At 52.3% G+C, this 18,584-nt stretch overlaps 2 protein-coding genes and 1 long non-coding RNA gene across 4 annotated transcripts in view; 1 reads left to right on the top strand and 2 right to left on the bottom strand.

Moving 5' to 3' along the window:
* Positions 1-5,415: 5,415 nt before the first annotated feature.
* Positions 5,416-8,512, bottom strand: LOC144242257 (uncharacterized). The gene is made up of 2 exons (XR_013338316.1): positions 8,263-8,512; positions 5,416-7,471 (listed from the first exon to the last, which is right to left on the bottom strand). It is a non-coding gene; the product is annotated as an uncharacterized LOC144242257 (long non-coding RNA).
* Positions 8,210-14,026, top strand: CIB3 (calcium and integrin binding family member 3). 2 transcript variants are annotated; one of them, XM_077777094.1, is made up of 6 exons: positions 8,210-8,283; positions 8,484-8,518; positions 10,079-10,190; positions 11,593-11,740; positions 12,615-12,810; positions 13,967-14,026. In XM_077777094.1, exons 1-6 carry the CDS (start codon positions 8,233-8,235, stop codon positions 13,986-13,988), a joined length of 564 nt encoding a protein of 187 aa, XP_077633220.1. In that variant the 5' UTR covers positions 8,210-8,232; the 3' UTR covers positions 13,989-14,026. The 2 variants fall into 2 exon arrangements, with proteins under 2 accessions (XP_077633220.1, XP_077633221.1); XM_077777095.1 differs by lacking the exons at positions 8,484-8,518; positions 10,079-10,190.
* A 1,451-nt stretch (positions 14,027-15,477) lies between these two features.
* The window catches only part of HSH2D (hematopoietic SH2 domain containing), an 8,956-nt gene continuing 5,849 nt past the window's right edge, over positions 15,478-18,584 (bottom strand). Inside the window, exons 5-6 of the mRNA XM_077777060.1 lie at positions 18,302-18,430; positions 15,478-16,180 (exon numbers count right to left, since the gene is read on the bottom strand). Coding sequence (XP_077633186.1) covers positions 15,602-16,180; positions 18,302-18,430 — 708 coding nt within the window. The 3' untranslated portion in view covers positions 15,478-15,601. The remainder of the gene's footprint in view (positions 16,181-18,301; positions 18,431-18,584) is intronic.

The raw sequence follows: 18,584 nt of genomic DNA, 5'->3' as shown, positions 1-18,584 counted from the left end.
TGCCCAATTCTCCGGCTGTAGGCTCCTTTCGCGTTCAGGAATCGGAGAGAATGAGCTTCCTGGTGCTGCCCGTCGGGGCAAGCCTGCGCGGGGGCCATCCTCCCACCGTTGACAGAACCAGCTCCCCAGGGAGGAATAGGACCGACTCATTTGGGGAGATCTGTTCTGCCCCAGGCAACCCAGGAGCCGTGCGGCTCCTTTCTGGGGCTTCCAATGCTGTGTGCCCTGCGGGAAGCAGCCTGATCTCTCTGACCTTCTTTCCTCTTTTGTAAATTGCGGTGGCTGCCGCCGCCGTGGGTGCGGATGACAACAGCTAATACTTCACACGGATTTACGGGGATCATCTCATTCACTCCCACGGCCGCCCTGTTCCACAAACCATCCTGATTTTACATTTTGTCACCAAGCACCAGGCCATCCACTGTAACATGTGTCACCATTTTATACACTTCTACGACAGCATTTCTCAACCTTTTTTTTTTTTCATCATCACCCCGTAAAGGGAACTTAGTTTAATTTAATTTAATGAGAGAAGTTAAATAACAATGAAGGAGTTTTTGTCAGGGAGGATTGAGTTTTGGATTGGGCCACGAGCCATTGAAACATCTAAGGTTTTTTCATCCCTTCCTCGCCCCTCCCCCAGGATCGATTTTTACCACCTTACGAGAAATATTGCCCCCACTGATAATTTATGTTCTAAGGGAGTAATTGTTCCAAATAAACCATGATACATTGCTTTTGCTCACTTAAATTTTTTTTTTTTTATTTTATATCCATTTAAAAAGTCCTAAGGGGCACCTGGGTGGTTCAGTCGGTTAAGCGTCCTACTTGAGGTAGGTCATGATCCCACGGTTTGTGAGTTTGAGCCCAGCGTCGGGCTCTGTGCTGACAGCTCGGAGCCTGGAGCCTGCTTCAAATTTTGTGTCTCCATCTCTCTCTGCCCCTCTCCCACTGACATTCTGTCTTCTCTCTCTCTAAAAAAAATAAACATTAAAAAATGGTCTTGAGATTTAAATACACAGAGATTTTAATTTTATACTACTCTTGTGTATATATACAAAGAAAATGCAATAAATCAGCTAAAGTTTTCTAAACATCTTCATGCACAGAGTATAACTCATTGAAATCACTGGAAAAAAATCAATTCTAAGTTTTTAACGTCTGTGCTTTATCACACAACATCACCCTCNCCAGGAGCATTTCTTTAAAAGAATCTGCATTGTTTCCAAAGAATAGATTATGGAAAGGGAAAACAGTTAATCGAGGATGGAAAAACATGGCGAACACCGCCTTGCCCAAAGGATCAAGGTCAACATTGCCAATGATGTCTTGTAGCTATCAGGTAAGTCCAGGTAGGAAGTGATGGAGAGGACAGACACCTCACCTCTGAGGTCTCTCCCAAACCCATGAGTCCAGTCCAATCATGAGAAAATGCCAGACAAATCAAAATGAAGGACATCCGACAAAGTACCTGACTGGTACTCTTTAAGACTATCAATGCCATAAAAAAAAAAATAGACCAACAAACTAAAACCAAACAAAATAGACTGAAATCAGGAGCCAAGGGAGATATGATGACTACATGTAACATAGGATCCTGACCCAGAAAAAAGAACGTTCTTGCAAGTGTATATCCATGTTCATAGCAGCATTGATCACAATAGCAAACAGGTGGAAAGACTCCGAGTGTCCATCGATGGACGAATAAATAAACAAAATGTGATCTATCCACACACTGGAATATCAGTCTTAAAAAGGAAAGAAAACCTGACACATGCTACAATGTGGACAAACACTGAAGACTTCATGCTGAGTGAAAGAAGCCACACACAAAAGGACACATAATGTATGATTCCATTTACAGGAGGTTTTCTAGAACAGGCAAACTCACAGAAACAGAAAGTAGGACTGTGGGTTCCAGGGACTGGGGGAGGGGAGCATGGGAAGCTGTTTAATGGGGACAGACTTTCAGTTGTTCTACAACATGAAAAGCGTTCTGGAGACAGATGGTAGTGACGGCAGCATAACAATGTGAATGTATTTCATACGACTGAGTTGTGCACTTAAAAAAGGGTCCAAATGGTAAATGTTATGCCTTGTGTATTTTACCACAATAAAAGTGTTTTTAAAAAAAAAAAAAAAACAGCAGGGAAATAATACAGAGCGATCCCGTGTACGCTTTTGCCAGTTTCCCTCAATGGTAACATCTTATAAAAAAAACTCCAGGGCGATGTCACAACCAGGATATTGGCATCGTTACAGGCAAGACTCGAGCAGTCCAACATCACAAAGATCCGTCCTGATGCACTTGTGTGTAGCCACACCCACCTCCCCCCACCCCATCCCTGCACCCTGGCCACCAGCAACCTCTTCACATTTCTATACTTTTGTCATTTTAAGAATGCTATGTAAATGGAAAAATCCAGCGTGTAACATTTTATGATTGGCTTTTTTCCCCCACTGAGCATAACTCCCCAGAGATTCATTCAAGTTGTCACATGTACCCCTTTCACATCCATGGAATGGATGGACCAGTTTGTTTAATCATTCACCTGTTGAAGGATTTATGGGTCGTTTCCTGTTTGGGGCTGCTATGAGTAAAACCTCCATTACAGGTTTTTGTGTGAACGTAAGCTTTCATTTCTCTGCGATTGCCCAAGAGTCCAAGTGCTGCGTCATAGGGTGGTGACGTTTTTGTTTTTCTATTTTATCTTATTGTAGGAAGAGCACTTAACATGAGATTTTCACAATTTTTTTTTTTAAAGTAGGCTTCACGCCCAGCACGGAACCCATTGAGGGGCCACGGCCCTGAGATCAAGACCTGAGCTGAGCTAAGAGTTGGACACTTATAGAGCACCTGGGTGGCTCAGTCGGTTAAGCGTCCGACTTTGGCTCAGGTCATGATCTCACGGTTTGTGGTTTCAAGCCCCGTGTCGGGCTCTGTGCTGACAGCTAGCTCAGAGCCTGTTTCAGATTCTGTGTCTCGCTCTCTCTGTGCCCCTCCCCTGATCATGCTGTCTCTCTCTCTCTCTCAGAAATAAATAAAACATTAAAAAGAAAAAATTAAAAAAAAAAAAAAAGAGTTGACACTTAACCGACTGAGTCACCCAGGCGGCCCAGACCTCCACAAATGTTTAAGTGTACAATACATTATCTTTGGGTATAGACACAATGTCCAGGAGATCGCTAGAGCTTATTTATCTTGCTTGATGAATCTTGCTTCATGCCCACTGGTTAGTAAGCTCCATTTTCCTTCCCCTTGGCTGCTGTGAGCCACCATTCTACTTTCTCCTCCCAAGTGGAATCATAAATATTTGTCTATCTGTGATTGGCTTATTTCACTGAGCAAATGCACTCAAAGGTCCTCCAAGTTGTTACATACTGCAGAGTTGCCTTCTTTTTAAGGCTGAAGAATATTCCATTGTAAGTACATACCATGTTTTTTTAATCTTTTCATCCATCAGTGGACATTTAGATTGTTTCCATACCTTGGCTATTGTGAATAATGCTGCAATGAACACAGAAGTGTTAATATCTCTTTGTGATCCTGATTTCAATTCTTTTGGATGTATACTGGATCATATGATAGTTCTATTTTTAAGTTTTTTGGTGTTTTTCTTTTTTAAAAATGTTTGTTTGTTTGTTTATAAAACACAAGTGGAGGAGGGGTAGGGAGAGAGGGAAAGAGAATCAAGCAGGCTCCTTGATGTCAGTGTAGAGCCTGATGCAGGGCTCGATCTCATGAACCATGAGATCATGAGCTGAGCTGAAATCAAGTCAGATGCTCAACTGACTAAGCCACCCAGGTGACCCTATTTTTTGTTTGAGAGAGAGAGAGAGAGAGAGAGAGAATCCTAAGCAGGCTTCATGTCCAGTATTGAGCTTGAGCCAGAGCTTGATCTCATGACCGTGAGATCATGACTTGAGTTGAAATCAAGAGTCAGATGCTCAACAAACTGAGCCACCCAGGTGCCCCTAGTTTTAAGTTTTTGAGACACCTCCATGCTGTTTTCCACAGTGGAGGCGCCATTTTGCATTCCCACCCCAGGGCACAGGGTTGCCATTTCTCTACATCCTCACTAACATTTATTCATTTTTTTCTTTTATACTTTATTGTCAAGTTGGTTTCCGTCTAATACCCAGTGCTCATCCCCACAAGTGCCCTCCTCCATGCCCATCACCTATTTTCCCCTCTCTCCCACCTCTCATCAACCCTCAGTTTGTTTTCAGTATTTAAGAGTCTCTTATGGTTTGCCTCCCTCCCTCTCCTTAACTATTTTTTCCCCTTCTCCTCCGCTATGGTCCTGTGTTAAGTTCCTCCTGGTCCACGTATGAGTTAAAACATATGGTATCTGTCCTTCTCTGCCTGACTTATTTCACTCAGCATAACACCCTCAACTTCCATCCACGTTGCTACACATGGCCAGATGTCATTCTTTCTCGTTGCCATGTAGTATTCCATTGTGTAGATAAACCACATCTTCTTGATCCATTCATCAGTTGATGGACATTTAAGCTGTTTCCATGATTTGACTATTGTTGAGAGTGCCGCTATGAACATTGGGGTACATGCGCCCCTATGCATCAGCACTCCTTTTTTTTTTTTTTTTTAATAACAGCCATCCTGGCAGTGATATCTCATTGTTGTCTTGATTTGTTTTTCCTTGATGATTATTGCAATGCAGTTCTGGCATTATGGTTCTCAGTTCTTTATCCTATATTACAAGGGGGGATATTGTTGCATCTTATTTATCATAATGAAGATGAAATTTACCCATACAAAGATAGAATTAATTTATTTATACCATGAGAAATGATTTATTGTAAATGCAGAAAAGAAAAAAAAGATCCCATCATTGGAGCTGGGTGTCAGAGAGTCAGCCTCCAGTGGCTGACAAACACGAGCAGCCCCTTGATAATTGTGATTAGTGCTTGTTGAGCTCCCGTACAGCGCCAGCCCCCTTACCCTCCTCCAACTGTGTCAAACTTACCCCAGCCCCAGGGCCTTTGCACTTCCTCTTCCCACCACCAACCACTCTCTTCCCACTCACTATTTCCTCACTTCCCTCTAGTTCTACTCAAATATCGCATCGTCAGGGGTGCTTTCCCTTCCCAATCTATTTATCCCAGCCTCATCTCTCTATCCCTGCCGTTTTATTTTTCTTCCTGGACCTTAGCACTCCTGACTAATTATGTATTTATTTGGTTGCTTGCCCACTGGAACGTGAGCTTTGTGAGAGCACTGTTTTTGTTCACCGATATGTGATCAGGACCTAGGACAGCACCTAGCACACAGTAGGTGCTCAGTAACTAATTGCTGATGTGGGGGGGCACATAACCAAATCACAGAGTGTCTGATGGGGTCAGCCATAGGAATCTGGACTTCAACCATGAGGCACAGGGAGCCAGGAGGTCTTTGATAATTAGTTTTGTCATCGTCCTCTTTAAAAAAATGTATTTACATGCAAAAATCTCACCCTTTTTGGTGTGCAGTTCTATGAGTTTTGACAAATGAATACAGTCACATAACCAACACTACAATCAAAACACCAGAACTATTTCATCACCCCTAAGATTCACTTATTCCCCCCTCTACAGCCATTGATCTCTTTTCTGTTCCTATAGTTGTGTCCTTTTGAGTGTGCATATAAATGGGATCATCTGGTAGGTCGCCTCTTGAATCTGGCATCTTTCAGCTATAGCACAATGCATTTCAGGTCCATTCACTTTGTGTATATCAATAGTTCATTCCCTTTTATGGCTGAGTCTATTGTATGGACCGGCCCCAGTTTTTTTCTTTTTTAATCCATTTCCCAGGTGAAGAATATTTGTGTCGTTTCCAGTTTTTGGTGATTACGAACAGAGTTGTTATCATTCTTCATATACAAATATTTTTAAAAACAGATATAATAATTTAGGTGGGCATACATTTTTAGGTCTCTCTACCTCGGAATGAAAATTGCTGGGTCACATGGTAACTCGGTGTTTAACTTTTTAAAGAACTGCCGAACTGTTTTCCAAAGCAGCCTCACCATTTCACATTCCCACCAGCAGGGTATGAGGGTTTCATACACTGTGCTGACCCCACATTCCTGGTCAACACTTGCTATTGTCTGTTTCCTTTTAGGCACCCAAGTGGGTGTGAAGTAGTATTTCACTGTGGTTTTAATTTGCATTTCCTTGCTTATTCCAGATCTTCTTTGCCATTGGTGTATCTTCTTTGGAGAGATGTCTACTCAAATCCTTTACCTGTTTTGTTTTGTTTTGTTTTGTTTTAATAGACTTAATTTTTAGAGCAGTTTTAGGTTCACAGTGAAATTGAGCAGAAGGTCCGGAGATTTCCCATGTACTCCCTGCCCTGCACATGCACAGCCTCCCCAGCAGAGTGGTGCACTTGTCACAAGCAGTGAACGTACAGTGACACATCGTATCATCCAAAATGTACATTAGGCTTCAGTCTTGGTGTTGTACATTTTGTGGTTTTTGGACAAATGTATAATGATGTATATCCACCACGACAGCATCATACAGAGTAGATTCACTGCCATAAAAATCCTCTGTGCTTCATCTGCTTATCCCCCGCGCCCGCCAATCTCTGCCCATTTTAAAATCTAGGCTATTTGTCCTTTTACTGTAGGCTTGTTAGAGTTCTTTATATATTCTGGTGACTAGTCCCTTATCTGATGTATGGTTTGCAAATACTTTCTCCATGCGGTGGGCATGAACAGGTTTTTGTGGGCCCGTAGATTTTCATTTCCCGTGGGTAACTACTCACGAGTGGGACTGCTAAGTCATGTGGTAAACGCGTGTGTCACTTACAAGAAAGTTCTGCTCCATTTTCCAGAGCGGATGTACCATTTTGCATCACCACCAGCAATTAACGATTCCAGTTGCTCCACATCCTCATCCACAATTGATATTGTCAGGTTTTTTTTTTTAAAAAATCATCCTAAAGGGGTCCTTAAAGCCTTATCATAGTCACATTCTACAAGGTGGCTTCACACACTGGGACAGAGGAGAGTTGATGAGGCCAGGGAGAAATGTGAGGGTCCAGGCCAGTGGTGGGGGAGGGGAGATCCGAGAGCAGTTCAGGGGGGAGGGGTTGTGGCACTAGAAAAGGCTGAGCGGGAGAAGAAACTGGAGCCAGGCGAGACCCAGAGCAAGAAGAGCATGGAGCGCCAGGCTAAGGGCTTTTGACTCCCAAGGTTTCTGCCCAAGAGGATTCTGGGTCCTCATAAGGTTGGCAGCTGCTACATTGTCTTTACCCACTGAGGATGCGTGATGAATATTAGCATACTCAAGGCTCTGACAAGTCCGGCAAATAAAGAATTCTCTTTGGTATTATTTAACCAGTTGTTTCTCCAACTTTCACCTTGGATCACTTTTCTTTAGCCATAATGTCGTCATCATCATCATCTCCAGTGCACATCTCAGGACCTCATTTTTTTTTTAATGTTTTTTTTATTTATTTCTAGGAGAGAGAGAGAGACAGTGTGAGCAGGGGAGGGTCAGAGAGAGAGGGAGTCACAGACTGAAACAGGCTCCAGGCTCCGAGCTGGCAGTCAGCACAGAGCCCGACGTGGGGCTCGAACCCACGAACCGCGAGATCATGACCTAAGCGAAAGTCGGACGCTTAACCGACTAAGCCACCCAGGCGCCCCATCAGGACCTCATTTTTGCTCACCAAGTTATGCTCCCAGTCCCTAAAACTGGCTTATATGCAACAGTCAAAAAAAATTTTTGTTTTGGTTGCATTAACGATTTTATTAGACCTTCAGAACGACTCTCTGAGTTAGGCACTGACACATCTTCCCTCTTACAAATGAGTCTCAGAGAGGTCAGGTGACTCGTCTAAGGCTGCACAGCTAATGGGTGGAGAGCGAGTATTTGAGCCGGGGTGCGCTCGCAGTCTCTCCATCAGGCCGCCTGTCTCTGGAAGGCGTCCCATGCCCCCCGCCTCACCCGCCAATGGCAGACGTGGTCTGCTGCTCTGTGACGTCCTACAAGTCCTTCTTGTCCTGGTGGCCATGGACATACCCGGGCTGTTGCCCAGAGAGCTGGGCTGTAACTTGATCTCCCCCAGGCTGGGGGTGACAGGGCGGGTGGGCAGGTGACAGCCGGGGCAGGGAGATTTGCCCAGACGCTGGTGTGCCGCAGCCTGGCAACCCGTGTGGCCCAGGGGAGACCAGGGGCTCCGGGGGCTTGTCCCAGTGTCCCGGCAGTGTCCCCACCATGGGCAACAAGCAGACGGTCTTCACTCACGAGCAGCTGGAAGCATATCAGGTAGGGGTGACACGCGGGGCCCTCAGTAAGTTTGACAGCCTTGATTTCTCGGCCTGTGGAATGGGGACAGCATCGTCTGTCTTGGGTGTGCAGTCAGCAAGCCTCCCGGCGCAGCATCAGACAGAGATGGGCGCGCGGCGGAGGGACAGGAAGGGGCCCCTGAGGCAGGCTCCGGGCCAAGCCAGTATCTCTCTCCACAGGACTGCACCTTCTTCACAAGAAAGGAAATCATGAGGTCAGTCGGGGAAAAAGGGAGGAAGTACCCGCTGCTAGAGGATGTTTGCAATTGGACGGGACGGGGTGCTTTATGACGGTTAAACCATGAAGGGAGGGATCGCAGGCATGGTCAGCGGATGGGGGCAGAAGTGGGGAGGCTGAGAAGCCACTTCTTGTCTGACTGTCATGGCCTCTAGGCTGATTAGCTTGGGCTTTTTCCGAGGGAGATGGGGGTCATGGAGAGTATGTGAGCCGGGGTGGGGGCAGGAGGGGTACAGGTCAGCGTGTCAGAAAGGTCCCCCCTGAGGAGTGTGCGGAGGCTGGCACTGGAGGCTGGGAACCCGGGGGCACGTGGGGCGTGGCATCAGGGTAAGGGTGCGGTGGGCGGCCTGAGGCTGCTGCATTTCCCTGGCGGGAACGAGAGGGGATTGGTAGGGATCCCACATCACAGCTCAGCCCATGGAGCCATTGTCCGGAGGCCCCAACCCATGAACTCGGAGCGGTGAAACCCTAGCTGGCCGGGGTTCAGGGCCAAGGCCCCAATTGTGTGGGCACCGGATATCCATTATTGATGGGCACACCTTTCACCAGTGAGCCCCATTGTCTGGGTGAGGACAGCTCACAAGGTCACCCTGGCCATCACGATCAGGTTACCCGTGGGGAAACTGAGGCTTGCACAGGGGAGGCTGACCCCGGCTCTGCAAGACGGGCAGAGCTGCAAGGGGTTTGAGGGCTGGCGGTTCATCCGTCCTAAGCTGCCTGTGTCTCAGCACAATAACGGGCTCAGCGGGAGAAAAGGCGATGTGCTCATGGCCGCCAGAAACCCAGCCCCGGGCTGTTCCCCGAGGGGACCCGGACAGGGAGCTGACATTCCAGATACCCCCTCCTTGAGTTCCTAGCCGTCGTCGGGCCCAGGGGCTCCTGTCTCCCCTGGAAATAACCCCCAGCAGCTTGGGGGCCTCTGACTCATCAAGGATGTGCTCTCCAAGGCCTCTGCTCATGGCGCCCCCTAGCGGAGGCAGGGGGTCCGCGGGCGAGGACACTGCAGCCGAGAGCTGGCCTCACAATCGAGGCAGTGTGGGTGGCATCCGGTGTTTTGCAAAATGCCTTTCACGCACGAAACCCCCCCCTGAATACTGGCCTTCTGTCTCGGCTCTGCCCCATTTAGCGAACCCTCCCATTACGGAGGGAGAGAAGGAAAATGTGGGGACGGGGGTCCTGGCTGACATCCAGAGATTCACAGATTCGCTCAGACTCTGAGTGCGTGATGCATGTTCCCTCTTGCCTCCCCATCTGCCTGGGGACGAGCTCCTACTCATTCTTCAAAGCGCAGTATCAGTGTCCGCGCTCGAGTGTCCGCACTCCAGTCCCCCCTAGCTCTGGGGCCATCTCTGCACCGTGGCCCTGTCCCCAGGGGTAGAAGTACCTGCCTGTGTTTGGCTGTGTGTGCTTGAGGGCTGGGCTCCGAGCGGATGACTCTTGGGGACCCAGGGTCCTCCGGTGAGGAGTGACCAGGNCCTCCCCCCCCCCCCCCCAGCCCCTATCCCAATCCTTCCCCGTGTTTCCCTCCCCACACCAGGCTCTTCTATCGCTATCAGGACCTGGCTCCCCAGCTGGTCCCCCTCAACTATACCAGCCGCCCTGACGTGAAGGTGCCCTACGAGCTCATCGGCAGCATGCCCGAGCTGAAGGTACGCCGGCGCCGGGGTCCCCTGCCGCACTCCTACGAAGGGATGCATTTTGCGGGTGAAGAAACTGAGGTTCAGAGAGGTTAAGATGCTTGGGCATGGTCACACAGCTCGGATGTGAGAGAGACAGGATTGCAAACCTGGGCAGTTGGGACGATGAAATGAGATGATGCGAGTAAAAGGCATGGCACGGGGCCTACTGGGCGGCGGGTTCTCAGGGAAAGTCCGCCCTGCTTTGCAGAGCAGGGGCCATTAAAACAGCAGGTTTTTCTCAGCTCGAGGTTTGTCGCATAGTTTGTGACGCTGAAGGGGGCTCGCGGGGTGAGTGACTGAGTAGAAATGATTTTATCACAAGGGACAGAAACCTCATTCAAGGGGCGCCTGAGTGGCTTAGTCGGTTAAGCGTCCGACTTTCGCTTAGGTCATGATCTCGCGGTTCGTGGGTTCGAGCCCCGCGTCGGGCTCTGTGCTGACTGCCAGCTCAGAGCCTGGAGCCTGTTTCAGTCTGTGACTCCCTCTCTCTCTGACCCTCCCCTGCTCACGCTGTCTCTCTCTCTCTCTCTCTCTCCTAGAAATAAATAAAACATTAAAAAAAAAAAAAGAAACCTCATTCAAGAAGGACAAAATCTTGGGGCACCTGGGTGGCTCGATTGGTTAAAGGTCCGACCAGCTCAGGTCATGGTCTCTCAGTTCGTGGGTTTGAGCCCTGAGCTGGTCTCTGCACTGGTGGTGCAGGATTCTCTCTCTCCTTCTCTTTCTCTGCCCCTCCCCCACTGTGCTCCCTCTCTCTCAAAAATAAACAAACTAAAAAAAAAAAAAAAAAGAACAAAATCAATTGGATCACATGAGCCAAAACTCCAGGGGCAGAGCTGGCACCAGGTACGGCTGAAACCAGGGTCTCGGAGGACATGCTCAGGAACCTCCCTCCATCCCTCAGTGCCTCCCAGGAAGAGGCTTCAGTCTCAGCAGCTTACTCACTTGAAGTAGTGAAGCAAAGGCCCTGTGGTCCCAGATTCCCTCCCATCAGCTCTGCAACCAACAGACGGCAGGTCCCTCCATCCCCATCTTTCAGAAAACAACCCAGGGCAGCGTCTGATTGGCCAGCTTGGGTCCCCCTGCCTATCCCAGAGCCAATCATGGCTTCCTAGTGGATGGTGATCTCTGATTGGCCTCAACCAGGTCATGTGGCTGCGTCTGGAGCCTGGAGTGGGGTCAAGGCCACCCAGACCTCAGGAGCAGAGAGAAGAGTTGCCTGGGGCCCTGTCCCGGGACCGTGGGGAGATACTTGAAGGGGGATACTTGGTGGCAGGTACTTGAAGGTTTCAGGAAGGTGGGTGCTGAGAGCGAGTCCAGCTGGAGCCCTGAGACCCTGGGCAGGGATGGCCACCCTGCTCCCTGCCCCCAGGACAACCCATTCCGCCAGAGGATTGCCCAGGTGTTCTCTGACGATGGGGACGGCCACATGACCTTGGACAACTTCCTGGACATGTTTTCTGTGATGAGCGAAATGGCTCCCCGCGATCTCAAAGCCTACTACGCTTTCAAAATTTATGGTGCGTGCAGGGNAGGACGGGCACGGCCCTGTCCTGCCCCACCTTGGTACCTGCTGACCCCGTCACCCTACTTATTCCTTTCCAACCACACTGGCCTCGCTCTTCCTCCACCAAACTCTTTATCCCCCTGGGCCTCTGCCTCTGCTGTTCCCTCTGCCTGGAACACCTTTCCCTTGACTCTTTCTTACCTTGAAGCGTAGGTCAAAAGCAGCCTCTGCCCCAAGTCCCTGTCACTCTCCACCCCCACATCCTATTTCTCTCTCAGCGTAGAGCAGTGCTTCTTAATTTCTCGTTCATGATCTGTTCACCTCTTTTCTTTCTTTCTTTTTGTTTTATTTATTTATTTTGAGAGCAAGAGAGAGCGGGAGAGGGGCAAAGAGTTGGGGGGGTGGGGAGAATACCGAGCAGACTCTGCACTGTCAGCGCAGAGCCCAATGTGGGGCTCAATCCAATGAACCGTGAGATCCTGACCTGAGCCAAGATCAAGAGTTGGATGCTTAACTCACTGAGCCACCCAGGCGCCCCTCTAATCCATCCATTTCTTACTGACTTCTTTCTGATGAGACCCAAGGGCAGCAACCGCAACTGTTTTCTTCCCCATCTGTGTCCCATGCCTGGCACATAGTAGGTGCTCAGTAAACACTTCTTGGATGAATGGAAATTTATCACAGTGCCTGGCACATAGTAGGCGCTCCCTAAATACTTGCCGAGTGAATGAATGGCCTCCTGGCAGGTCCCTGCCCAATCCTAAAGCAAGACTCCAGCTATTCCCCCAGCGTTTTGGGTTCCCTCCGGTGCCTCAGTCTCCTCCTCTGTAATGTGGGGACCAGAGGCCCAGCCTGCACCCTGCCTCCCCTCCCGTGCTGCTGCACAGACTTTAACGACGATGGCTACATCTGTGCGTGGGACCTGGAGCAGACGGTGACTAGGCTGACGCGGGGGGAGCTGAGTGCTGAGGAGGTGAGCCTGGTGTGTGAGAAGGTGCTGGATGAGGCTGATGGGGACCACGACGGGCGGCTCTCCCTGGAGGACTTCCAGAACATGATCCTGCGAGCACCCGACTTCCTCAGGTGACGCTCCTCGCCATTCCCTCTTCCCAGTTCCCAGACCCCGTTTGTGAAAGCTCCTCCACCCATTCATGTGTGACTGGGGAACATTCCCAGCCTCCCTGGCCTCAGTCTCTGCATCTTTAAAATGGGGATACCTGGGGGCCCCTTGGGCACCCCCTGTGGGTGGATGCAGTTCTTCGGGTGAATGCAACGTGGCTGGTCTTCAACCCTCACTTGCCTGAACGTTTTGCAGTGGACAGAGCGTACAACTGTGCTTGGCAGTCCTGGGGACGATCAAAGCCCCCACCGGAGGGCTGAGAGCAACTTAACACAGGGGGCGGCCGGCCATCTGCTTTTGTGCCTCCTGTGAGCTAAGAAGGGCTTCTGCATTTTTTAAATGGTGGGGGGAGGATTAAAGAAGAATAATACCGCGTAACACATGAAATGGATACGAAATTCAAATTTCCGTGTCCCTCAAGGGTTTTACTGGCGCACAGCCACGCCTGAACGTGTCTGTACCGTCTACGGCCGCTTTCAAGCTGCAAGGCCCAGCCGAGCCGGCGCACAAAGAGCTGGAAAGATCAGCTCTTTGGCTCTTGACAGAAGAAGCTGGCTGAGCCCTGAGTTAGGACTCGGAAAGACCAGGACAGTGCCTGGAGCACGGCAGGGGCTCAGCAGCTGTGTGCGGGCTTGCGGCTGTGGCTGCGGCTATGGGTGGTGTCCGCACCTCTGCAGAGGCCCCTCCTCTACCCCGAGGAGCCTGGGTCTCCAAGCAGAGCCGCGGATAATGACGTCTGAATGAACCCTACCACACTGACCAGTACCCCGTGTACTCGCCCCCTGAGCCCTCGGTACAGCCCCAACGCAGGAGGGACGGGCTCTATCCCCATTTTACGGAGGAGTAAACTGAAGCCCGGGAAGGCATAGCCACTCAGAGTCCCACGGCAAGTCTGGGGCGGAGCCGGAATGTAAACTGATCCAAAGAGATGTGCTTTCAACCCCAATGGGGGGGGGGCGGGGTGACACCACCTGGGGTTTTTGAGGGGATCCATCTCCCCCTTTCCATGGCTCCTTGCATATCTCAGGGCCTCCCATCGGGAGAGTGTGAGGGGAGGGGGAGGGGGAGAGAGGGGAACCCTGTGTCCATGACACTGACTCTATCTCTCTTTGCACACAGCACCTTCCACATCCGCATCTGAGGGTGCCATGGAGAAGCTGGGTCAGAGGAGCAGAGGAGGCGGGGTGACCCGTCACTCCACTGTGGAATCCGGTCTCCCTGGGTCCCGGGAATAAACACACTGAGTCGCATCTGCTTGGAGGATGTGTTTTTCACCTTAAACCTGCCGGATGGGAGAGAGGAAGCCTGGGGTTTCACCCCTGCCCTCCCCGTGGGACCCAGCTGTGGCTGCGCCCTCTGTGAGCCATGACCTCCCCATTTACACAAGAAGGGGCTGACTGCTCCCTGTCCACTGTGAGGGCCCGGAGTGCTGGGTAGTTGTGAGTCTCGTGGGGCAGAGACCAGATATGGAGGTCAGGTCCAGGCGATCTCACCCCAGGGCCGCCCAGCGTGGAACTGCTACCCCCAGTCCCCTCTCTTCCCCCCAGTCCTGGAGTTTCTCAAGGGGACCAAAGCTGTAACCCCCTGCTGATCTCTGAGAACTGCCAGAGGAGGCCTCTGAGGGGGGTGGCAGCAATGGCATTCACGGAGGCTGGCACCGCACTTTACAGTTTACAAAGCGCCTGTCTCTCAGTCATTGCACTGTCGCCTACGGCATCCCAGCAGGGCTGACGGAGAAGCAGTCGCCCTTTGTTCAGGGAACACAGTGACCTGCCCAAGGCCACACCTCACATCATCTGCAAAGGCAACCTTGAACCCGGGCCGCCTGTTTCCGGATCTCAGACGCCCGCACCTTGCAGATTTGAGACGCCCCACACTCACTCCACTTGTGGCCGTCCCGGGGCCCCATCCATAGCCCCACTCAGTCCAGAGAGTGCTCATTCCTGCAGCGGAGACCAGCCCCCAGGGACCTTCCCAGACACCTCCACGAGCATCATTTCTAGACCCTGCGCCCACCCTACTCTCACTTAACTGAGCACCTACTGTGAGCCAAAGCCTTAGCTTTCATGTGCATCCTGCTGGTTCATCCTGAGAAAGAGGGGCTGCTCCTCTCCCCATTTTCCAGATGAGCCGACAGGCCCAGAGAGGTCTAGTGACTTGCCAGGGGTCACACAGCCCTGTGACCTGGGACCCCCTCCAGAGCCCACCACCAGCCACAACCCCGGGCTGCCTCTCCTTCTTTAAAGGAAAGGCTCATAAGCTTCTCCTAGAGCTGACGTCGATGCGGGAGGGCGCACTGTGTGCCAAGCCCTCGGCGTGTCTCACCTCCGTCGGCAGAGGACCTCGGGAGGAAGGAGCGAACCGCTCTGTTGGCAGGCGAGGATGTACTCGGAGTCGAGCCACACGCAGGGGACGCGGGTTTCCAATCCAGGCGCTAGCACCCTGTATCTGGGTGACCTTGGCTGTGCCTCTCCTCCTCTCAGACCCTTAGTCTCTTCTTCAAAATGGGGAGCATGGGCCTACCTGCTGGGTCTGCTTAGGGATATCATAGAAGTAATGAACTTGGCACCTACGGTGGCCCTTGCTGTAACTGATCACTACTATTCAAATAACCAGGTCACCCCACCGGCAAGTGCAGGACCCCAAGCAGTGTCTTTATTACATTTCTCGGGTTCCGGCGGGCTGGTGGGCAGACAGCCAGGGTCCGGTGCGAGCAGCCCCTGGCAGCAAGCGGCCCAGAGCCAGGGCAAGGCTCTAACAGTACCCAGGGGCAAAGGGTGGCGGCGTGAGGTACTCCTCAGGGAGCCAGTCCTTCTGGGCTTCTCCCAGGCCCTCTGTCTCTGGTTTGGTTGGTTTGTTTGCTTTTGAAGACAGGACCCTCATTACCACTTGGTGCCAAGCCCTGACCTTTGGGTTAACCTTGCTCCTGCTGGCCACTCTCGAGGCCTTCCCGGAGGAGGGGTCCTCTCGGTCCCTCAGACTCTGGGGCTGTGGGGGACTTGCAAGGGACGTGGCCACAGAGCGGTGTGTGGAGACGTCATCTTCCCAGCCTGTGTCCCCTGGCCTGGCCCCTGGGCTGTGTGCCCCTGCTGGCGGCCCAGCATCCCAGAGCGATGACAGAGTCACAGGTGACATGTGGGGCTTCAGCTGCTGCTGGAGCCTCTTGCCCGACTCGGGGAGCATCTTGAAGCTTCTGCAGAGTTTCCGGCAGGCCACCTCCAGGGGGGCGTTGGGGGCGCGCGAGGAAGTGGCTTCCACGGTGGCGGCTCTGCGTATCTCTGCCCGGGGCTTCCTTTCCTTCGGCCGACGCAGCAGGCTGGGCCTTCCCGGGGCCTGAAACCAAGAGCGGGTGAGGCCTGGGGCCCTTCTGCCCCCCAAGCCTCTGAATCTTCCCTGGAGGTTGGGACACGGGTCTCACTTAGGCCCCTTGGGGCTGACAAGGACCCCAGGGGAGCCCCAAGCCTGATCCCACGCCCCACCCTTCCCACCGCCCTAACCAGCGTCATGGTCTCCCCCCAGGGCCAGGGAGCGAACGCGTTCAGGTTCGGCCGCCACCCAGTCCCGGTCTCGCCCCCGAGCTCTGCTGTCCTAGAGCCACGCCGCCAGGGTCGTGCGCCCACGGGAAAGTGCCCGCGCGCCGATGAAACCGCCTGGAAGGGGAAATTTGACTTTCGTCCTATTTTCGCGCAATGGTACGGCAGGAAACATCACTTTCGTCTGTAACTGTTTCAGCGCTTTCCAAAACACAGACGCCGTGCGCAGCTCGTGGGCCAGACGCCGCAGGGCCACACGGATGCCGCCCTCGGGCCCCGGTTTGCAGACCCTCATCTACCTGGCTGCTCAGCCCAAACCAGGTGCCCTTTGCGCAGGTGGCCGGCAACGCCGCATCCGCATCCCCCACCCTGGGCACCCAGGGCCCGGGCTCCAGCGCCGCCAAACGAAACCTCCAGGAACGGCATGTGACCAGCGCCTAACGCAAGTCGGAGCTGGAAGGTCCATACCGCACCCCGCCCCAGGGAGCCGGGTCTCAAGCCGAGTCCCGCCTTCCCCAGGGAGATGGAGCCCATCTTTGGCTCCCCCGGTGGTGCATCCTGGGATCACCTCCCGAACAATGCAGGGCCTGGGGACTCGAACCACGACAGCGTCCAGCTTCTCCTCGCCAGCTGCCCCAAGCCATCAGCAGGCTCCCCTCCAAAATGTCCCAAGTATTCTCGTCTTGCTCTGCCTCTAGGGATCCTTCTCCGGTCCCTCCCACCTGGACAATCCCTGCCTCCTTCCTGTCACGTCCATGGGGAGTCCCCGCGACCCCCACGACCTCACCCTGGCCCTGAGGCCCTGTGTGATTGCCCCCTCCTGATCCTGCCCCTTACTTCCCACTGATCTCCCTTTCACTCACCCCACTCCATCCACACACTGGCTGTTGTTGTTCTTTTGTTATCCAGACACACTGAGCCTCAGGACCTTTGCATGTGCTCTTTTCTCTGCCCGAAACACCCTCTCTGCATCTCTGTGTGTGGCTGACTCCTCCTCATCCTACATGTCCCAGCCCTATGCCATCTCCTCCAGGAGGTCTTCCTTGACTGTTCCCTTCACGCTTTAGCCCCGCACCCACTGCTGTTCATTGCTCTGGCCTATTTCGTTTCCACTACTGCCAGAACGTCCCTGCTGTGTGGGGGGCAGGGAGGGCACTCAGCCTAGGGGCTCCTGGAGGTCCAGTCAGCCCTGGGGAGATGGGAGTCATTAATTTACTCATTCACTTACTCCACAGATTCATTAGTTGAGCGCTTTCTATGTGCCAGGTCCTGTCCGAGAGGAGGAGAGGCAGATAGATGAACAAGATAGCGTGGACAAGTCAGATAGATTCCCAGGCCTCTCAGAGCTCACCAGCACATGCAAAGGCCCCGAGTCTGATAGGAAGGCAGACAGGAAACATGAAAGCCCACAAATAGACAAGACTTTTTACATTGTAAGGAGTGCTCTGCAGTGAGTAAACAGGGTGATGGGGTGGCGAATGCAGAGCGACTACTTTCAGTCTGGAGCTGGGGAGGGAGACGAAGAATTGAAGAAAGAAGCCAGGCACGGGAAATCTGGGGGCAGAGCACACACAGCATGTGCAAAGGCCCTGGGGGGTGGTGCCACCAACATGTGCAAAGGTCCTGGGGTGGGACCAGCACATACAAAGGCCCTGAGGTTAGCTTGATGTGTCTGAACACCAGAAGGGACAGCAGATGGGCTGGAGCGGCTGGTAATGGACAGAAGTTGGGGGGGGGGGGAGGTGCTGAGGTCACAGTTGGGATGTTAGTTAAAGGGTCCTGCAAAATCCCTGGAAGGTTCTATAGTTGGAGCTATAGAAAGTTCTATAGTTTTTCGCTCTAGAAAGTCTCCTCTGGCAGCTGTTGGCCACCTCTGCTCCTGCCCGTCCCATGTCAGAGGTGCAAGCTCCCTGTCACATACCTCCTCAGGTGTGGGATAGAAGGAAGGATTCCGACATTCGCTGGGGCCATGGGCAGGGCTGGCGACTTCCTCAGTCAATGCATTGGAGTAAAGGAAGAGGTCCTCGTAATCCACATTCTCTGGATCCTTCTGCGGGGCAGAGGTGGCCTGCAGCTCAGCCCCAAGGCGGGGGATGGGGTGGTCCCGGACAAACCGGGGAAGGTGGGCTCAGGAGCTGCCTTGCCCACAGCCCTGGTACGGACGCTGCCCCTCCCACATCAGCTTCTGGGGCCTAGACGCCTCT

This window comes from Crocuta crocuta, unplaced genomic scaffold (genome assembly GCF_008692635.1).
Source record: "Crocuta crocuta isolate KB4526 unplaced genomic scaffold, BGI_CrCroc_1.0 scaffold77, whole genome shotgun sequence".
NCBI lineage: Eukaryota > Metazoa > Chordata > Mammalia > Carnivora > Hyaenidae > Crocuta > Crocuta crocuta.
The sequence above is the reverse complement of the archived record's forward strand: the minus strand, read 5'-3'. Positions and strand labels throughout refer to the sequence as shown.

What these genes read in the sequence shown, in the direction of transcription:
- CIB3 (XM_077777094.1), top strand. Translation starts at nt 8,233, where the DNA reads ATGGGCAACAAGCAGACGGTCTTCACTCACGAGCAGCTGGAAGCATAT. An exon ending in AGCAGCTGGAAGCATATCAG is followed by an intron (nt 8,284 to 8,483) that starts GTAGGGGTGACA and finishes CTCTCTCCACAG; the next exon opens with GACTGCACCTTCTTCACAAG. An exon ending in GCAGCATGCCCGAGCTGAAG is followed by an intron (nt 10,191 to 11,592) that starts GTACGCCGGCGC and finishes CCCTGCCCCCAG; the next exon opens with GACAACCCATTCCGCCAGAG.